General features: G+C 38.5%; 1 protein-coding gene across 3 annotated transcripts; it reads right to left on the bottom strand.

Moving 5' to 3' along the window:
• Window positions 1-10,379: 10,379 nt before the first annotated feature.
• mogs (mannosyl-oligosaccharide glucosidase) lies at window positions 10,380-21,088 on the bottom strand. 3 transcript variants are annotated; one of them, XM_015384893.1, is made up of 5 exons: window positions 20,958-21,088; window positions 18,245-18,602; window positions 16,075-16,298; window positions 15,757-15,950; window positions 11,891-13,661 (listed from the first exon to the last, which is right to left on the bottom strand). In XM_015384893.1, exons 2-5 carry the CDS (start codon window positions 18,591-18,593, stop codon window positions 11,891-11,893), a joined length of 2,538 nt encoding a protein of 845 aa, XP_015240379.1. In that variant the 5' UTR covers window positions 18,594-18,602; window positions 20,958-21,088. The 3 variants fall into 3 exon arrangements, with proteins under 3 accessions (XP_015240381.1, XP_015240379.1, XP_015240380.1); XM_015384894.1 differs by having other exon boundaries at window positions 18,245-18,599; window positions 20,958-21,037; XM_015384895.1 differs by lacking the exon at window positions 20,958-21,088 and having other exon boundaries at window positions 10,380-13,661; window positions 18,245-18,593.
• Window positions 21,089-21,869: the final 781 nt, after the last annotated feature.

Genomic DNA, 21,869 nt, shown 5'->3' on the forward strand with positions numbered 1-21,869 from the left:
AAGTTTTAACTCAGAGTTGGTTGAACTTCCTTATTGAAACAGGCCCCAGGGGAAAACATACACATGTGGAGCAAAACAACAACAAGAAACCAGCAATGAGGACCTGCACAGGAGGTGTATATATGGAGGACAGAACAAAGAATGGGCTAATCAGCTGATATGGGGCAGGTGTGGAGAGAAGTAACTCCAAGGTAGCTACGTGAAAGGAGACAGGCACAAGGGGCAACAGAGAATAACTCAAAAAATGCAACACAAATGGAAAAGAAAACAATAATCAAAAAAAGAGAATGACATAAATAACTGAAAGGGGAGAACCATATTTAACTTTACATAACTTCCCTGAAGGCTCAAATAAATGCAGTTGTCACTGAATATTTTGGATTAAAATAAATGCAAATCTCTTCTGGCCAAGAAAATAAATCTGTGTATGGCTTTGACTAAATACTAGTAAAGACTAGCATGTTTTATCTCATTCCTGGACTTGCATGGAGTTTCCCCAACTGTGTATCTCTGACATCAATTAATTTTCAATCTTAAACTATTTGACTGGTTTAGACTACCTTTTAATCTGAGTTATTAGATTAAAATTTGCTATTTCTTCTAAATGCATTTATTGTACACTGAGTTTTGAATATTCTCATGCATTGGCATGCTTTCAACCAACTTAGCAACCCACACTGTTTGAGAGTAAATAATGGAAGAATCTAATCCATAGAAAATAAACTTAGGTGCAGCGACAGTGATTTTATTTGAAAAAAAAAAGCACAATAAAAAAGCGTTTCAAGCTTACTATTATCTTAAAATGTGTAATCAAAATCATTGGACTCAATCTATTCAACAAAAACAAAAATAAACAAATAAAATAAATAGGCTCCAGAGAAAATACAGCTAGCACCCAAAGATGAATGATGTGAAAATATATCTTAAAGCACACATATTTACATTCAGCCTTAAGTGCTGTTTTTCACTTTTGACTAATGTCGCACAAAGTACATTTTTCTGGATCACAAAAAATCAGGCCTGTTCAGAATCTGAGAAATCCATCTGCCTCCTCCAAATCACATTCTGACACGTCTCACAGTCAAATCCTGCCCCAAGGCGTAAAATGAGGGAACATCTTCAATCTCAGCCTGAACACAATAGGAGCCTGTAAGGCACCGCAAAAATGGATTGGGATTGCTAAAACCGCAGAAACCTCTGCCGGAAACACGACTTTCTATAAATACAAGGAACTCGCCTCAGCTGCCAAGTTCGTTATTCTCTCTCTCTCTCTGTCATGGTGGGCTCTCCACAGTTATTTATACTGCATCATCATTCAAAAGCTGGGCAATCGAAGGGAATAAAGCTCAAGCAGCAAAAATAAAAGCATCGGAAGCGTGGTTCTTCTACTGAGGGAACATCTCTCTCTTCCCGCTCTTCCTCAGAGAGTGGGAGTGGGTTAGGGAAGCCCGGTATCAGGCCCCGATGCTTCTGCTGTTGATGATGATGATGTTGGTGTGGCAGGTTTCCCGTGTGAGCCAAAAATACTTTCACGCTCGCCCACTATGGTCCCTAGCTGCCTGTGCACTGCTTGGTTCTACAATAGGCATGAGTGAGACTCATATTTCAGCTATAGCATCGTGATGGTGGAGTGGCCCTGTGTTTCTTCGACCACCCCCCGAAATCCTCCTCAGACTCCTCCACATACTCACACTCTTTCTACTTTGCCGTTTTCTCTGCAGGATCCAAGTTGCAGCACTTTGACACTTTAAATCCTGGGCCCAGTCCAATTGCTGCACCTGCTGTTATCTAACGACCTGCACAACTTGCAGAGAAAGCTTGCAGAAATAAACTCTGCAAGGATTTTTTTCTTTAGTTTTAAAACCTGCGCAACTGAACAACTGTTAATCCAAAAAACTGGAGGGTGCAATGTCTTTCAAAGTATTCAGTCAGAAAAAAAAAAGTTATAACTTACACTTTGACCATTTTTATTGTCATTTTGTATACACAGTGTATACAAAAACAAAATTTCATTTTGCACAGCTTCAATTAAATGTTCAATTTCTTAAAGTGCAGCAGTGATCAAATGTAAACATTGTGGGAGAAAAAAAATGGTGCAAAGAAACGCATTGATATGGAAGTTCATAGCATTGAAGATATATGGTGCAATTATGTAGTGTTTTGGGTTGGTGTTGTCACTTTGCTGTCTGTGACATGATTTAGAAAAACAGTTCAGCAGTCTGATGTCGGTGGGGAACAAGCTGTTGCAGAACCTGCAGGTCCTGCATTGAATCTTGTGAAATATCTTTCCAGAGGGCAGCAGGGAGAATAGTCCATGGTGGGGAGGGAAGAGGAGCCCCAAAGATCTTCTCTACTGTTCTCACTACTTTTCTCACCTTCTTCCAATCTGCAGCACTGCAAACTCCACACCACACAGTGAGACAGCAGGTCAGAACGCTCTCTATGGTGCTTCTGTAGAAGGTGGTGAGGATGGGTGGGGTCAGGTGGGCTCTCCTGATCCTCTGCTGGGAGTACATGCACTTTTATGCCTTTTTGACCAGTGAGGTGGTGTGAACAGTCCAGGTGAGGTTGTCTGTGATGTGCACCCCCAGGAATTTGGTGATGCTGTCCACCTCTACTGCTGAGCTGGTGATGAGCAGTGGAGAGTCGTTAGAGTCGTTGATGATCTCCTTCCTCTTCTCAACGTTCAGGATCCCGCTGTTATCTTTGCACCAACCCACCAGCTGCTCCACCTCCTCTCTGTAGTTCTGGTCGTTGTCGTCTCTGATGAGGCACACCACCGTAGTGTCGTCTGCAAACTTCACAATGTGATTGGTGGGGAACCTGGGGACGCATCAGGGTGAAAAGCAGGGGGCTCTGGATGAAGCCCTGGGGGGAGCCTGCGCTTAGGCTGATGAAATCAGAGGTGTTGTGTCCGACCCGGACTGACTGAGGTCTGTTTGTGAGGAAGTCTAACGCCTTTTGTTAAAAGAAAGATTTGAAAGTTAGTTTGTACTTGCTCTGACAAACCCCAATAAGAATAGTGCAATTAATTTCCTTCTGACGCAAACAGTACTGCGCAGACAAGTAAATACTGTATGTTAGACTGGAGATGGATTCAGATATGGTTTAGTTTAAAGCATGGTTAAGTCATTAAACAATATACCGTATCAACCTTTCACCATCTTAATATCACATGTAAATTAACAGCAGTCAAACATTTGAAAGACTATGGTACATTGGCAAACCTACCAAGACATACCCCATTTAAATGGCAGGCTGGGTATTGCAGAGATCGACAGCTCTGCTACTGTTTACGATGTGCCGCCATTCATGGAGGGAAGGGTCTAAGGCCAGATGGGATCAAAATGTAAGTGTTTTGCCTACCTTCAAAACACTATTAGGTGCAATAAACTAACATTTATTATTTTCTTTTTTAATAATGATTTTATACTGTAAGTTTGTTGCATTTACTGACAGAGCTGTTTTTTTGGTTAAGAATGGCCCCCAAGAAGAGTAGTATCTACTCTAATAGAGAGCAATGATTATCCTTAAATAAATAAAGGTAACACTGCCCATCAACACAAAAATATCAAAGTAAAATATGGTGGTGGTGGCATCATGCTGTGGGTGATTTTTTTTTTCAGTAAGGACAGTTGAGCTGTTTACAGCTGATGAAAAAAGTTTAAAATGCTGCTAATAGTCTTGTTTCATTATTTTATTTCAGTTCCTTGTTATGTTTTGGTCATTTGTGAAGCATTACTTTATTCTTAAGTATTTTCCCCTGACCTCTAGATTCCATGTATTTACTGTGCAGCACTTAGTTATTTTCCCTCATCTGTTGTTGTCATGCTCCCCATGCGGCTTTACTGCCTTCATTGTAATTAGACGCACCTGATGCTTGATGCAATAATCACTAATTTACTATGTATAGCTCCATGGGTTTTAAAGTCTTTTGTCAGACCAACCTGTTTTTGGTCTGTTTGTGCCTTGTTAGATATAGTTTGTGGGCAAATATTAAGATTTTTCTTACTAGGGAAAATCCTAAAGAAAATCTCATAGATATTGAAAAAGGTTTGAGACTAAGGGGGAGCTTAATGTTCCAGTTCAAAAAGGAAAACATAAAATAAAGGGACACTTTTCAGATGTAAAATCTGAACCAATGCTGAAAGAACCTGGATTTAATTCACTACTTTGTGTTGATCTATTACTTAAAATCCCAATGATATACAACGGCATTTGTTTCTGCAATATAACAGAAATTTGAAAAAGTTCAAGGGGTTTGAATACTTTTAGAGAAATGCAAATACCTGCTTGAAGTGGTATGGGTGAATCTCACACAACATGCAGCTAATTGCATGTACTTTTGACCAGCAGAAGTTAATAGGTCTACATATTCTGGTCTCTGACTCATCTGCACCCACACTGATTTCTATTTGTTGCTCTTTTCTCTGATCGGGTGACACTGCAGCGTTTGTGAAAGATACGTTGTTAATTAGAAAGAGCAGTTTCCATCACTGCTTCATTTGATGCACGTCCACTCATTACGCAGACATGCAGTGCAAACAGATTCAAACAAATAGCCAACAGTAGACATGTGAGGAAACAGATGAAGAATGTTAAGAGCTCGCAGCTAACAAAAGTAACTATGGAAACGGCCGGCTCTACATTGCACCGGCTTCCACAGCTCTCTCCAGAAATAAAAACTGTTGGGCTAAGAGCGAATCAGGTAAAGACAAAAGATCCTGGGTGAACCTATTTATAGTGGGCCTTACATAACATACATAGACCTATGTTGGCTGAGGCGAGTTTGGTACTACACAGTAAGCATCTACAGGGGGGGGGGCAGCAAAGGCAGAGTACGCAGCTCCAGAGATGCTGGATCCCTGAAGCACAGTTTGCAAGACGGCATATAGTATAAACAGCCATCAGCGTGGCATGGATCATGCTGTGTGATGTCAGCAGGAGCCAGTGAGGTCAGAAATGTCAAAGCTAGTGTTTCACAAACAACATTAACATGCAATCATCTCATTAAACATGATTCCATCAAACAGTTCATGGCCACAATTCTTCAGGTATAGCCTACACAAGCACTGGAGAAAAAAAAACATTCAAGGATGCCCAAGTTCACTGACATCTTTGCATTTGAGGCAAAAAAAAACAAGTTCTGTCACTCAAAGAACATATTATCAAAGGGCCTCAGGACACAGAATCGGACATCTGAATTGAGATTATGTGAATGCATGATTGCACATATGAAGGGAGCCGGTGCAAGAGCTGAACGGTGATCACGCACAAATACAGCCTGCCAACATATCTTAAATCCTAATTGAGCCATTAGCATAATTATCCACTTATAACTGCTTTAATTCTAAGTAGCTCTCTCTATTGTAGGTAAAATGATAGCCAAGCTGTAGTGAAAAATCCACTTTTCCCACTCACAAATGCCTTATTAATTAGCTCCCTCTAGCATACCTTCCCAGTAATTACATTCATCAGCAGTCAGTGGTGTTGACTGGGGGTCCACTGTGAGACAGCTTTATAATAACTCTGCACATCTATGCTGACTTGTATTATTATAGACAGGAAAAAAAATAAAATAACTGTGAAAATCAGTTGTTGGTCCATGCATCATAACCAGTTATACTTTTCATTAATATTAAGCGTCCAGTAGCTCTGATAAGGTTGGGACGGGATGACATGATATGCAAATGGAGACTGACTCATCTGTTTATTATGCAGTCACATTAGTTAGCTCTGATGCCGTTTGGCTATTATCCCATCTCCCTGTGAAAAAAAGGGGGTCTCGGGTGAGGGGGATGGATTGCGCAGTGAGTGCTTTAGTCACACAGATTGTGTGCACTCTTCAAAGAAATGAATCCAATGCAGCCACAATCAAGAGAATCAATTTCAGACGAGAGAAACAGCAAAAAGAGGGAAAAGGATATGTCTCATCTATTGCCAAAATCCCAGAGTACAGCTCCCTGCGTCAGTGGGTCAAACGGTCAAATGATGAGCTTAGGTCCCTTCTGACCTCCCTATAACAACAGTTTCCTGTCATACCCATGTTTTCTATATGAAATAAATTGTAGAGCGTGGAAGCGTGGCGCTTTAAAAGCCCCTCTCTGGTGTTGTAAATTGTAAAACATTTGGCAAAACTACCAGAGAGCAGCTTCACAGCCTACTTGCTGTTCTGCTAACTGGCAGAGGCCCTATTTTTAGCCATGCAACCCTAACAGCTCCCTACTAAGCTTTCTAATCTAGCCCCATTCAAAAGGATCCATGAAAGTCTAGAGGCTGGAACCCGGTGGTCACATATGCATACTGAGTGCTGCTCAGAACCTCTGTTTCTTTTTTCTTTTTTTTTCATACATACGATGGCGAAGCATTAACAGGGGAGCACTGCCACTGTGTGCCCTGCCGTGTAAATGTATGCCAGCACATGTCAAGGAGTGAAAAGAATTTGCCATCAATGTACTCCATGCCTTTTGATGCAGGGTAATTAAGCACCAGGGCCTCACAACAACTGTGCTCCATGGAAACCGTGAAAAAACAGAAAAAGAGAGAAAAAAACTGACGTCAGCTGGAGGCCTTCAAATGTGCCATTTGAAAAAGGAAAAATGATCAGGCCGCTGTACTTAAGGTCACAGTATTGAAACTAGTCTGCTTTCTACATCAAGGGATTTGTTCAATTTGATTTAAATGCTTTCAATAGGAAAAAATAAAGGAAACAAGGCTCGTTTTCTGCCCATTTTTTTATTTTCTGACGTTTAGATATCTAGTATCTAAATTACAACTTGGTGCTTTGCAAATGCCTTTTTAATATCCTTCAGCTTTTCCACTATCTAATTAATCACAGCCATAAATCTTAATAAATATTTTACCTGATTTTATATAAAAGCCCAACAACTTGCAGGGTATGATTGTCAAGTAAAGGGGACATGATATACAGTAAAAAAGTTTTTGTCTTTGTTGCATATTTAGCAGTCAACCCTTAAATAAAAGGCAGCAGCGGTATTAACATTGAATAGGGAAAATAGGAGCTGACCACAAAAATGTACCCTGCAAAGAACAAAAACTTTTTACAATATAACATACAGGAGTATAACTCCAGTTATCCAGTTGTAATGCAAAATGTTGGTATTTGAAAAGGTAATATATACTGTAAACACATATATTTCTTATCGTTAAAGCAATATTGCAGATGCTTCAGATGATTGTTGTAAAACATGTGAGACCACACAGCCTCAATTTCTTTTTAATGAAGCAATGATCACCATACAAAAATGTATGTATTGCATGACCTTCTCCAACAGGGGACAGAGTAAGAGCATCTCTCATCAGAGAAGCAGTCAACTCAGCAGGAGCTGCAGAGATTCTCAGCCCATGTAGGAGAATCTATCCACATGACAAATGAAAGTTTTGCAGTTTATTAATGAGAGAAATGTAAAACCCTCTATTTTTATCCTGAGAATTTTCAAAAGTTTAAGGGATAGTGCAAATAATGGATATAACATAAAACATAGAGATGCTAAGATTAAATGTTTAAGGGGATTATGCAGGATGTTATACTTGTTGCTCGTGTCTTGTTTCAATTCTAATCTGAGATTAGAATTGAAATAAAATATGCACATAATCACAAATTATCAAATAAAAGTGTATTTGAATGAAATGTTTAAAGAAAGGATGTTATGACAATTAACTGACAGGACAACTCTGAGTCTTCCAAACACCCCTTAATAGAAGAATGGTAGGGGGGAAAACATAAGAAATATTGCTTAAATTTTGCCATAAGCCAAGTAGGGGACGTAGCAAACAAACTAGACCTAAATGGAACCTTTTGGTCCACATGCAAAAGAAAATATACAGAAAACTCTCACTGAACATAACCCTGAAAACATCATCCCCTTTGGATAAATATGGTGCTAACTGTATGATGTTCTGGGAAAACTTTCTTCAGTGGCAAATGGGAATCTTATATACATATTTAGTCCAAGGAACAGTTTTAGACATGTCAAAACAAAGTTGATTTACATGCTTAAAAAGGAATACCTGCAAAATATGTTTTCCAATTAAAAACATTTATTTCATAAGTCTATACTTTTCTCATAATAATGCTTGAGAGTTTATTGAGCTGTTCAGGGTTTGCTGCACAAGCAACCCCACCCTGAGAGCTCACTACAAGCTGCTAAAAAAAACTCTAAAAATCCTAGAATTTCATCATGGTACCATCCAGCAGGCTCTTCCTACTTTTAATATGGGAGATGGTGTCAGTTCAGTCGTAAAAGAAGAAAGAAGTTCAGTTTAGGTGTGCAAGCAGGACACTTTTAGTCTCTATGGAAAACATAATCTCTAATTAATTCAAAGAAAGGGGAGACAAGGATAAGTATTTCTGGGATAATGTTCTTTGGTCAGATGAGTTTAACATTTGAAACATATACTAGCATTTCACCATTGTCTTCTTCCTGGAGAGGTGGCGAAACATCTTCAAATCTTGGAAACCAAGTCCAGTGGATTTTTTTTTTTACTTTTATGGAATGACTATGACCTGTATGACTGAGAATCTTCATCAGCACCATTGTTCATGATAAGCATATTTCTAAAAGCGTTATTGATGTGATTCTTGCAGCAGTTTTTGGTAACAACCCAAGTATTCTGTACATAGAAAGACACAAAATAATACTCAGAAATTAACTTATGTGTAGTAATGTAAAGTAGCATAGAGAAAAAGTGTTGAACACAAACAGGAAGGGAAAACACCTGGTGAAACCTAAAATATTATGCTGACAGAATGTAAAAATTAAACAAAATTTTAAGTGTCTGTTATATATAATAAACATACCTAAATATATAATCTTATAAGTGAAATTGTAAATCTAAGACTAAAATATTTGTTAGATATGCTGATTAACCATCCACCTTTAACAGCTCAATTTTTGGCCCTGCCCCTAGGGCATCTGAGAAAAGGAAGCATCCTTTGAAGGCATTAGCCCACCTTATTATCTTATTGCATTAACTGGATTTCATTAAAGTTGTCTTCTTATATGCTTAGCTCAAAATTTGATTAGATGATATTAGTTGATAATTCACTTTTAATTCACTATTCCACAATAGCTGTACTCAGAAATTGTCAGGATGAGATAGAGACAGGCTTAACTGAGCAGGAGGAGCATGTCCTGGCTTCATCTGCTCTACAAAGGTCAACCCAGGTCCCACGGGTGCAGCTACATGAAGCCAGGTGTAGGTTATCAAGCTAAATGCAGGTTTACTTCAAGAGACCATGAGGTTGATCAGATTGTTTCAGCAAACAACAGTAGATCAGCTATTAAACAGCCTAAAACACACCTATTCTCTGAAAATGTCATAATTTTATGAGTTACTCATCTTTCTCAAATTTACTACTAACCTAAAGGGGAGCAATGGAGGCCAACATGGCAGCAAATTATTAAAGATAACATTTCTGATATGCTTACAACAATGCTAGTACACTTCAGTCACAAAAGAAGCACAAAGACTGGCGACACATATTTATCCATTTATTGTTTTAACAAAAAAAGGAAATACTTCAGGGCTTTTTTCCCTTGCCAAATAAACCAGAGCACACCAAATCTCTGCTGTGGTGTGTAGAAAGTCATTTTCAGTCTTTGTTCAGAAAGTCTGATTAAACAAGCAGATACCAAAACTGAATGTTTAAACATAGAATCAACAGAGCAACACGCACTGAAAAGAAAATGGCACAATTACAGGATATCCCCAATTTTCCCCAAATAATAGAACTCAAAATCCTCAAACGTTATAACCAGCTGCCCATTGAAAACTGCCCTTGGTTCTGTTCAAGTAGACTTGCATTAAGAAAGGCGTCTGTCTTTAAAATGGCACATAGTGTGGATGTAGATGAAGATGTCAATATGTTTGTATTTACACTGTAAGAGTTAAAAATAACACATTTTTATTTTAAAGGGTTTGAAAGGTCCCTGGGGCAGTCAGAGCACTGTGGGGGGGTGAGCCATTTGTCCCCTCCGGTCTGAAAGGCTTGGGAATCCGTAAGAATGGACGGATGGTGTAAACATGGATGAGATACTGCTTCAGGTCTCAAAGACATGTTTCAGTTTAGCACATCAAAATTTCAACTGTTTGTATGATTTCCAGTGTGTGTTAACTTTTCAGTACCTTTTCCATTTTGGCTTCATCCTTGTTCAATAAATAAAACCACCGTGAAATCTTGACTTGCACCCACATTTCAAATTACTGAAAAAACTGAAATAAAAAGTCAGTAATTTAAAAGTAAAAAACAGATTCATAAGCCACAGAGATGTCTTTACCACTGATTCTGATGATTACGCCTTAGAGACAGAAATATTTACATTTATATTTACTTTAGTTACATAACTTTTTTTTTTATTTGACAAATTAAAAAAGATGTTACAGCTGTGTTATGAACACAAGATCACAATAAAGGCTGCCGACTTGATGGTTTTTTTCTCTCACCGACGCCCTCCAGAAGAAGTCTTAGGTCATTACAAAAGAAGCTGCCTGATCGCAGCGTCTCAGTATATCATAGGAAAGTTGAGTGGAAGAATGAAGGGTGATTAAAAACGTGTGCCAACAAGAGGTAACCTGTGCTCGTTTTAGAGGTTTGGGATTTAAAATGCTGCAGAAATTGGTGTGTTTAGAGAGCATAATAGCATTTTTTTTTACTATGCCAATATAAATCCTTAGACAATGTAGGAATTAGGGTTTCACAATAGAAATCATGTTAATACTGGTAAATATTGTCATAAGAATCAGTCGTGATAATCGTGCAGCCCTAGTTAGAAATGTCTTACCTGGGCATAGGAGAAAAACGACTGAGACGTTGTCTTTAGATGCCGGTTTAAAGATTAAAGCTAAATGTTTATTTAATTTACAAATCAAAGTTTCTGAGTGTGGGTGAAGAGGCCAAATTAAGAACCCAAATTGCTTGAAGTCCAGATTAAAATGTCCTGTCTAAACTGATATGCTAGCAAACTGGAACGACATAGAAGCCAATTATTGAGACCCAATAATGTAGAGAAGGTAAAGGCCACATTAGACCAGCCTGGACTCCCTTCATACTATAGAGCTACAGGATTATCACCTCCATGATGCAGAAATCCCTGCTACAAATTTGACCAAATGTTAAAGCATATATTGTACATCACATGGACACACTTTTTAGTTGGCTAACACATTTCTATTAAAAATATTAGAAATGTTATTTTCTTGTTTTTAGGGAAATTTAATTTGGGGATTTTCCTTAGTACTGAGCAAAAAGGGGTTCAGTTTACTACAAATACTAGAAGCATGTCAGTAATGCATCTGTACTAAATAATTTTCACTTTTTCAATCGGATAATTAACCGTAATAAGTTTTCTTTTTAAAGCCATTATATTTCTTTTTTTAAATAACTATCCCTGATTTTCCAAAACTTAATAAGGTTAAGGGTATAGATGTGTGAAGATTGCATTCAGTTATACCCCTACTTATCCATACTCCTGGCAGATTAGATTTATTTCCATCTACCAGAGAATAAATGGAGGAGGATAAAATTTATGGAGATGTTTAGGGTTTCAAAGACATGAATTTCCTCATCAATGATAAATACCTGTTATGCTTTTATTTGCTTTACTTGAGAGACATCTGTCTCTTATCAAATTAGAAAACTTAATTAAATAACTCATCTCCTAGGGGTATGAATAATTCTGGGCCCAACTGCATGGCAAAAGGTGTACTTTATGCCTGGTAAAATAATCTCCAAAATGGAAACATACATCTATTATTTTACTGAAGGGTTGTTTTTTTGTGATGATGAAAGATATAATTTCTGTTTTAATTTCTGGTAGCACAGAAATAAAAACTTGCTGATGCTGTCTCAATCATAGCAACAAAGATATCAGTAATGTTCGGCCATCATTAATACAGTCAAGGACGACCAGCCGGTGAAGGGGTGGCTTCCTTGGCCCCTGCCGGTACTGTCGCTGTACTGTTCCCAGACATACCCTGTTTCAACATACTGTGAATAAACATTGTTTATAATGTTAGTCCTGAGTTCCTTATACAGGGCAGCTGCCTTCTCTTGGTATGGCCCTTCTGTGTTGCCGTAGTGGTAGAGGGCTCTGACTGCCAGGTAGTTGATATTTATCCAAACCGGTCCCCTCCAGTAGGGGGGGTCATGCTCTGTGTTCCGCTCCATGTAAAGAGGATCGGTCTTGGAAAGAGAGCGCAGGCCAAAGGGCGTCCACAGCTTGTTAGGGTCTCTCATGTCTCGGAGGATGTGTTCCAGTTTGGACGAGTCCGGCTGGAGGATTTGGAGTAGGAAGGGGAACAAGCTGACATAACCCAGAGCGTTGACGTACTGCAGCTTAGGGGCCCTGCGTACGGAGCGCACCAGTCGTGCCACGGGGAACTGATGGCGAGGCTGTCCGGGAGGTACGTATACCTTCTCCCGCTGCAAGGAGACATTCTGGGTGTGGTTGCCATAGTCACTGTAAGCATGGAGTTGTTCTGACCAGTGGAGGTCGTCCAGCAGGTTGTTGTCTGTAAGCACATTGTGTTGGAGTTTATAGTCCTCATGGGGCTCACCTAAAAGTTGCGCTATGCTAGCCATGATGCCTGAGGACAATGCCATCCAGCAGTGCAAATCCACATGCCGCTCGTCTGCTGACGGATGCGAGGCCCGGGGGTAGTCATCCAGTCCGGAGGTTAAGGTTTTAGGATTGAGGTACAGGTTGGTGTCTTTGTCTCGTCCACGCCAGCGGTAGGAATTGGGTTTTGGCCCCGTCTGTGTGGTATTGTACCATTCAAACCAGGTTTTAAGCCTTGGGAAGAGCCTTCGAAGGAAAGGCAGGGTTGGTTTAGACACTGCCTCATCTGACCTTGAAGTGAGCTGTTCAATTAGTTCCTGCAGGGCTAAGAAGAGCGTAGGTGGGTTTGCGTTCTCGTTCCGCTGAACGATAAACTCTGCAGGGACTTTACTGCGAGCCTCATCTCCAAGAATCTGCTCACGGGGGATCCAGCCCTCGATGTTCATCAGGTCAAACCAGTGGCCGATGGCCTCTCTGGTCAGCTGGGGATCCCACTTACTCAGCAGCAACTGGTGAAATCCCTCATCCCAGAGGAAGCCTCTGGGAAAGAAAGAGCGTGATGGTACAGCAGTGAATAAAGCACCTTCAGGGTACAGGAGAGGATATTCGTTGTATACCGACTGTACCACAGACTCGCCGTAAAAGTAACCCATTCCACCCAACATGTTGCTGAGCGCCGCTTTGGCAAATTTTATGTGCGTTTGGCTAAAACCTTTACTCTCTAGTCCAAAAATCTTCTCAAACTTCAAATTAAACTCAGCTTTCCTCTTCTCCAGCTCCTGAGTCATGATGGAACCAACAAGTTGGTTTGGACGATTGGTGAAGCTTCCAGACTCAAACAAAACTTCAATCTGGAAAGGTGTCTGAACAGTAACCTGGTGGACCACAAAATCCCCCTCTTTCCGGGGGTCAGCATGTTTCTGCTGGTTCTGGTGGTGATGGGGTTTGTAGGTGTCCACGCCGATGTAGTGCCTCTTCTCACCAGACGGAGGGCTGTAGACAAACCTGCGGTTCAGGCTCAGCTTCACAATATCAGTCAGCTTCTCCAAGCCAGGGGACAGAGTCTGAAGGTAGTTGTAACTAGAAAGCAGAGATGATTCCAGTTAATGAAGACGACAGGGTGAACATAGTTTCTCAGAAACATTTCTGCTCCATGAAGAACATCAGTGTGTTGGAATGTGGTGTGTAAAAAGAGACTACATTTAACTGCTGATTTAGTGCCTGTTGTCTGGTGACACATTTGCCACATACAATGAACCACATGAGGAGCAATACCACCACCTTGTGACCAAAATATTAATAAAATTAAGTGTAGTATTTGCAGTATTGAAGGAATTAAAGATGATTGTACATGCTACCGTAACTGCATTTCAAAGCTATGCTTCTGCATCCATAAAAAAATGCACACAACAGAGCCTGGACAGAATAGTAATCACACACATTTCCAATAACATATAAGGTTGCCGACCTGCAACTTTAAACTATTAAAAGAGGGCCTGTTTTAAAATGAACAATTTCTTCTAATTTTAGCATCCGTTTGAACAAAAATGATGATGATTCATGTAGATGATTCATCTACATGATATTCATATTAATAAACTGAGACACTGAGGTTTATTTAGAAATACACAGATTTACATTTTGAGGCTGATTCCCATTTGCTGTTTTTATGTTGATTCCTGTTGTTCTTAAAGAACCATAATATAGTAAGATATTTCATAAGCAAATAGTCATTAATTATCTTTACAAGATGTAATTTTTTTTGAGAAGGAACTTAAAGATGCAACATTTTTACCTCAATAACACCCTTTTTTAGATGTAATCTAAATGTTTATGCAAAGGTTGAGTGTTCCGTCGTCCTTCCCCCCTGGCTGTGGTTGGAAAACCACACTTACCAGTTTCCATGCCACTGACTCATTGGCAGTCTCACAGCTCTGTCCTGGAGGTGAGATAAACAGCTTTACAGCAGCCAAATATAAAGCCATTTATTTAGCAGCAACAAGTCTTCTGCTGCACTTCTCACAGGTGATTATAGACTTTTGGGTGTGAGTGCGACATGATGGAGCCAGCAAAAAAGTTAAAGAAAACCTTTATCAGAGGAGGAGGGCGAGAGAAAAAGAGAATAGAATTGAGGGAGGACTTGCAGAAGAGTGAATTTGGGCAAAGAGTTTGCGAGAATTTGGCAAAACCTTAATCTAAACCAAAGGTGCAAAACTGATATTGACCCATTATTGGACTCTTAAGCGCCATATCTGCTGACTTGTGTTAGAGTTACTAGTTTGTCTTTGGAGTTATTGATTTTCAGCATGCCACTATGAGACACAGTTAAACTGAATCACCTTGTGCAAACAAATAAAACATCATTAAATCCACTTCAGTCACACTGTAGCTAACTTTGATTCTTATACATATTTCAGAGCAACATCAAAACGTGGAGTATTTTTGTCTGTGTAACATACTGTGTTCAACAAACAACTTCAGTCACGTACAGATTTCTCTGTGCATAACCTGACACAAAACAACATATTTTTCTCTCGCTATAGACGGGGGATAAGAACCATGTCTTTTCTTCTTCATTAAATACATAAAAACTCTAATACACTTGTTATTTTTGTGAGTGAATACCAAGTGTGCACCCAGAGTGCTGCTGTAGTTATAAACTACATTATAGCTGCTTTTGTATATCAAAAAAGGCACATTTATCAGATACATTTTACAGAAGATCCATAATTTGCACGAGGTTATATTAATAAAATATAATTTTATTCTTTCAAGAATGATAAAAGATGGTTTTATCCTCTACTCGCCTTTAGCCCCCTCCCAAAATCTAAATTTCCTTCACTAAAGTAACATCTCTAGGCTATCTAGAAATGTTCAACTTAAAAATGTAAGTATTTTTATAATTATGCCAACATTTCCTTTCCTTTAGTCTTTATTTCTGTGCCTTATTGTTCTCTTATCCACGAATAAAAAGTTTGTTTTTGACCTCTGTGGGTTTCATTGGGACAAGCTTTAGATATCCATCTGTTGAAACTAAAGATTTATTCCTGACTCACAGAAACAAACAGGTTTAGAGTCCTTTTTATCCTTATTTTCTGGTATGAAAGAACATAGAAATAGCAATTATTAAGTATATTGTAGTAACTTTGAGTTCTGCCTTCATTTGAGTATTTACCTGGCATATTTTGGGCTCGATAGCTCCCCAGTCACAGGCTTTCTGAAAGTGATCTTAAAGTTTCCAAGTTCCTCTGAGAAACCAGTGATGGAAGCCAGGCGGTTCCTCTCCTCCATGTGAGTATGGAGCGATCCCTGTGTGTCTGCTGCTGCGTAGAACATCAGCGATATGACTGGAGGCTGGGGGGCAGAGCTCTGTATGGCAACAACATTAAATAAGCATCAAACATTTTTCATAGTAACTGGAAAACACTCAGAGCATCGTGATATTAAAAGGATATACATGCATAACATCACTACAAGCTCAGCTACAGCTCACATGTTGTTTGGCTGTGATCCTCCAGGTCCAGTCTCCTCCATGGTCCCCACCAATCCGCTTAACAAACTCAGTGGTCAGTGTGAAATCATTATCTCGAATTTCCTGGACGCCAAACGTCAGTCCGTCATGCATCAGCCATCCATAGCCCTGCAAATGATCGCCTTGCTCACAAGTATGCCTAAGGTTCATGTCAGAGTTGGAAAACTGACGCATCCACATCATCCCTGCACAAAAAATAAAAGTAAATAAATCAGTATCTAGCAGAAGACAAAAATGTAAAAGTTGAAAAGCTTTTAAAATAAAAAAAGAATAAAAAATGTAATGCAGAACATGTAATCTGGCCACAGCAAGAATTGAAGTTTTATCCTTTAAAAAAAAAACAGTTATATTGTTAGATGTTAAACTATATTGGTTAAATCTTTCTTCATTGGCAAAATGTTTCATTCACTCTATGAGCTATTGTCTATGTTGTGATTGCAGGTTAAACTCTTCAGCTGCAGAGGTAATATTAAACTTAATTTATGGTCAGTTGAAGAGTTTCTAAAGAGGAACCTGCTTGGCAGACATGTATGACTGCAAGTATGTTTAAAATCATCCCAGTGTTATATTTTGTTATTGTTTTGATCAGTAGGTGTTAATGAGTATGACAGTGAAAAAGCATTTACTCTGTTTGGTATTTGTATTATTAATCTTGTGTTGTATTGGTTGTTTTTATGTAATTGTAAACCCTAGGGACAGACATCACAAATAGGCTTAGGCTTGAAATGTTTATCAATTGTTCCTCTAAAATGGCTCCATCAATGCAGATTCTGTTAAAAACAGCCACTGTAACAGGAGATGGGTATTAAAACTTAAGGTATATTATTATGTTACAGTAGCACTTTTTGATCTTTGGTGTATTTTCTACATAAATTTTACACAGGTAGTAATAAATCTGACTGAATCTGTATTCGTATCTGTATTTTTATAACTCTGAATGCAATAAATATTCAGTTTTATAATGGAAAACATGATATATAACTCCATTTATCCAAGTAGAAAACAATGTCTACTAAAATGGATGATTAGCTAAAAGATTAACAGGAAAAAAAGGTAATACTTATAATCAACCCACCAACACACTGTTTATAGAATAGCCCAATAGGCTGGCACGTGTGTCACCAAGTTCATTCATGTATATTTTTAAATTTCTGATATCATATAAACGTAAAATATGAATTGTTTTAAAAGAAAACTAACTTTTTCTATCACTATGCTATAATCTAATGTACATTAGTATAGGGCTAGGGCATTAACCAATTTTATGGAAACATTCAAATCTCACAGTTTTGAAAATTTGCATTTTGGAAAATCTGGATTTTTTTTCTTTTTCTCTTTTTCCACAAATGTACTCCTTGGGTTTCCTATATTTAGAGGGACATCATTCTGTAATATAGAACTGCGCATTTTTAAAAATAGACATATTTATGATAGAGATTTTAAGATGACACGGTGCAGTTCATACTGAGATGGAATAACCTACCGGCATTTACATATGCCAGTAGGTTATTTTTCACCCATTTTAGATCTAAAGTGGTTTGTTAAAAAAAATCCCGGATGACATTAGGGACTGAGCTTTTTTTAAAATTACTGCATGAAATGAGAAACATCGAGATAAATATGATATATTAGCATTCAGCTTGAAAATGTCAAGAGATTATTTTTGCTCCATGTTGCCCAGCCCGACTGTAATAGCACTATAGGTTAAAACATCTGGTTACATTTTCATTTATTACAATGGCAGCGCCTGACAACCTTTTTTTTTTTAAATCATATCTACAGTGTGAATTTGGTTTCACTTTGAATTCATGTAAACTCTAAGAATGGATGCATTTTTTAAAGTAATTTATGCAACATGTTTTTGATCTTTAAAACAAAAAGAGAACCTAAAGTAAATGATTTATTGATACAGATTTGTTCAGAAACACATAAGAGATTTCATTTCTAGCCACAAGCAATGACGTACAAATGTCCAAAATAATATAATCTTAGTCACCATTCCTAAAAGCATGGCATCTTAACATTTTTAAAATCTCTGCTGAAATTTTCACCACCTAAATAAATTAGATTTTAACCATAATTTAAATATCCCTGATCAATAATCTGTGTTTAAGTGTGAATGGGCCGCTACCTGTCAGAATGGACCTTGGGCTTCTCGTTTTCATGCCAAAGTAGACCTGAGGCCTGTAGGAGCCCCAGAACCTCTCCGAGGAAACTTTCGCAGTGGTGCTGTTGGCGTCGAGGACACGAGGTGATGGATGCAGAGTCACCACGCGTTTCGACAGGCTGGACCGCATGTAGAGGGCATAAAAGAACCAGATAAGACTGAATATGCAGAGCCCAATGGAGATGTTGATGAACACTTTCCCAATATCGGTTTTCTTTTTTTTCTCTTTGCGATTAAACGCAGAGGGCCTCTCGTCTCTCCTTGAATGGGGAGGAGCGTCACTTGTCACCACCCTCTTCCTCTGCCTGCCCATCCTGGCCTTCTGAAGAGATGGAGGGGAGAAAAATCAAGCTTCTTTTTTTTAAAATAAAGTGATTCTAGGTATAACAACAAAACCATTAATATGATACAGTTTATGTTCAACAATTCAATTATGAATGGTGAGGTTTTTTTTAAAGCAGAGGTGTTTGAAAGCATATGGGGATAAAGTTGGTATTGATCCCTTAATGATGCGTTGAACTGAAAAAAGAAATATAGATCTAAAATTTCTGAATGGATTACTGAGATAAGTATGATAAAATACATAACGCCAAACTTTTTCTCTGAGCCATAGATATATTTCAAATCAGGTGTCCACAGGGATATCAAATATCAATGAGGATTTTAGGCATGCAGGCAGTTTTTACAAACATTTGAGAAAAAAATGGGTTACAATTGAGGTGATGAGTAGGGCTGAAACAATTAAGTGGATTTATCGTGATGAACTGTTTATTGAAATAATCGTCTAATTTTCTAAACTAATTTAGTAATCAATTAACCGATTATTGCAGTATAGAGACTCTAAAACATGCCTTTAGCTGACAAAGAAACCCACTTAGAGCAGCAATTATAACAGAATTGTAAAAAGAAAATGTTAACATTTTGTATTTTTTTAAAAACTTGTTTATCTGTCAATAAGCTCTATAATATGCTTTGGTTTACTTTCACAAAAAAGGTGTTCTTTAAGGAACCTTTTGCTATAGGTGTAGTAATCGATTAATCAAAAAAATTGAAAGATTAATCGATTTGCAAAATAATCATTAGTTGCAGCCCTATTAGTGAGCCTCTTAAAGTGGCGGTTGGGCAGTGAATGCTAACGATCGCAGTGCGGAGACGTCACAAAGTGTCAGCATAGTCCCAAGAAACCTTATAACTTCTGTGTAGCTGTCAGATTAGCTTAAGACGGATAGCGAGCTAAAGCACGGTTCAATAGGAGCAGTGAAGGTAGGTCCTCTGGAGAGACTAATTGTGCTTCTTAATCTTGGAAACTGATGGACAAGTTTGTGTTTGGTGGTAACCAGGACAACCATCCATGTTTGACTGTAAAGGGTTGGTAAAAAAAACAAAAAAAAACACACAATATTAAAAAAGCAAGGTCCATACAAAATGGCAGAAAAATGGATAAAGACCTCGGGGTTTAGTGTGGATAGGTGGACTCCACTGTCCTGACCTCTATCTGTAAGAATAACTTTGGGATAAATTAAACCGAACACTGAAAGCCAGGCCTTGTCCTCCAACAAATCACTTCAGAAACATGGTTCTGGGGGGAAAAATACTCATAAACATGCTCTTAAACCTTGCGGAGCGCCTTCAAACAGCCTTGGGCAGAGCTGAAACTCTTATGGCTGCAAAATATGCCACAGTGAACTCCACAGATTAACAATGGGATGCCAGTGTCAAAGCAGGTGAGAGAACACTTTCAGTATTATTATTATTGTTTCAAATGTTTTACAATATGACCTTTTTCATATCATTTACATAAATTTGTGGATATATTGTGTAATGGTGAAGAAAAACAAGTTATAAACAACATAGTTAACTATATTTAATATCTGAAAGGTCCTTTTAGAGAGAACATCGCAAATGAGTTTTTTCATTGCTCATAAGGCCATTGTAGATGGTATAAATAAACGGAGGAACCTTTCAACCAGCTGGCCGGCAGTGTGCAGCATCTCGTTCTACCAGTCTATTATACCTCGATATCCATGCTGTATTTAATCAAATTGTGTATAAACTCATACACTATTTTAACTTGCATCTCCTAGGATGTATCATGTTGGGGATTGACGATATAAATTAGTTTTTAATGCATCTAAATTTAGGTTTTGATTTGTCCTTATGTGTAAAACTTGCCTATATAGGCAATGTTTGAGAAAAAGCAATAATAAAATAAATAATACCAACCGTTAGATGTATTCTTTTAACTTTATGTGATATTTTATCCACTGTTCAAAACTCGAAACGTTACGTCTTTGCATTTAATATAAATAACTCAGATATATCTATTTTATATTCCTGTTGTGATTTCTATCACCTGGTAGCCATATATACCTTTGCTAATGTTGAAATAGAATGGTTTTAATAGGCTCAACTAAATGTTTCTATCACCAAATAGCTTTAAAATTAAATAAATGTTGACTTTAGTTGCAGTATGTGTTACAGACACCTGTTTTGCACCTTCACTCGATTCAGCTTATCTTTTCATGCTTTATACGCTGCTACGCTAAAAGCTAACCCAAGTTTTGCCACCTACGACCATCAAATTTGCAAATACGACATTACTTAGCACGACTGTTAATAAACACGGCTCTGTTTCGCAGTTCTGGCATAATGTTCATTGAGAAGGTTAATGACTGACCTGTGGAAACACCCTGATTCTCAGCTGCTCATGATCCTGCGCTGGCTAGCCTGCTAGCCACTTCCTGGTTGATGGCTGGCTTCCTGTGACGTGTACTAGTGAAGGGTGACGTGTACTAGCGAAGCGTTGCAGCGATTCACCCACACCTTCCAGAAATCATCAACTGCAACAAAAGGGGGCTGTTGTAAAATGTTCAACATGATGGGTCCCACTGGTTTTGATGTCTAGGGTTTGATAAAATCAAACACAGGAAAATGAAAACAGGAATCGGTTCAAAGTAAGAGTCAATCAAGACGGAAGTCTTCAACAGGGGGTTCCGCGACCCCTAGGGGGTCCCTGCAGGTACTGCATGGGGGTCGCGAAAGTTTTGGTTGATTAGACTTTTTTATATATTCCCCCCTGCAACTTTTTTCATTAATTGAAATGTCTTTAAATACACATTAACATGAATTAACACACAGATAAATGGAGGCAGAAGATGACTTTCAGTCAACAATGCACACATTCAGTGACACTGCTCTTTCAAGCTGGACACCATTTCATTCACAACACCTGTCCCATCAAGCAGGAATCAGAATCAGAAATACTTTAATAATCCCAGGGAGTAATTATTTAGTTAAATCACTCCATCTGTAATAGAGTGACTATAGGAGCAGTTTGATATAACACAATTTCATACACTATTAGGGGGTCCCCGCTCCATCTCGCCATCAGTTTGGGGGTCCTTGGCCAGGAAAATGTTGAAGACCCCTTTGGGGAGCAGTGGGCTGCTCCCCAAAGGGAGGTTGGATCTTGACCTTAACTGCAGGTCAAGATTCAACCAATGGTTTCTTTAGCTGTTTTGAAACCTTTATATTCTTATTTTGTAAGCCACAACTCTGAGTGTGTTTCAATTGAATTTGCTTTCATAGA

This window comes from Cyprinodon variegatus, unplaced genomic scaffold (genome assembly GCF_000732505.1).
Source record: "Cyprinodon variegatus isolate N-32 unplaced genomic scaffold, C_variegatus-1.0 Scaffold326, whole genome shotgun sequence".
Classification (NCBI taxonomy): Eukaryota; Metazoa; Chordata; class Actinopteri; order Cyprinodontiformes; family Cyprinodontidae; genus Cyprinodon; species Cyprinodon variegatus.

Bases quoted from the DNA above. Each gene is read 5' to 3' on its own strand.
- mogs (XM_015384895.1), bottom strand. From the start codon at position 18,593: ATGGGCAGGCAGAGGAAGAGGGTGGTGACAAGTGACGCTCCTCCCCAT. The intron at 16,299-18,244 runs GTAGCGGCCCAT...TTTTTTGTGCAG, and splicing joins CCCAAGGTCCATTCTGACAG to GGATGATGTGGATGCGTCAG. The intron at 13,662-15,756 runs GTAAATACTCAA...TCTGCTTTCTAG, and splicing joins TCGAGCCCAAAATATGCCAG to TTACAACTACCTTCAGACTC.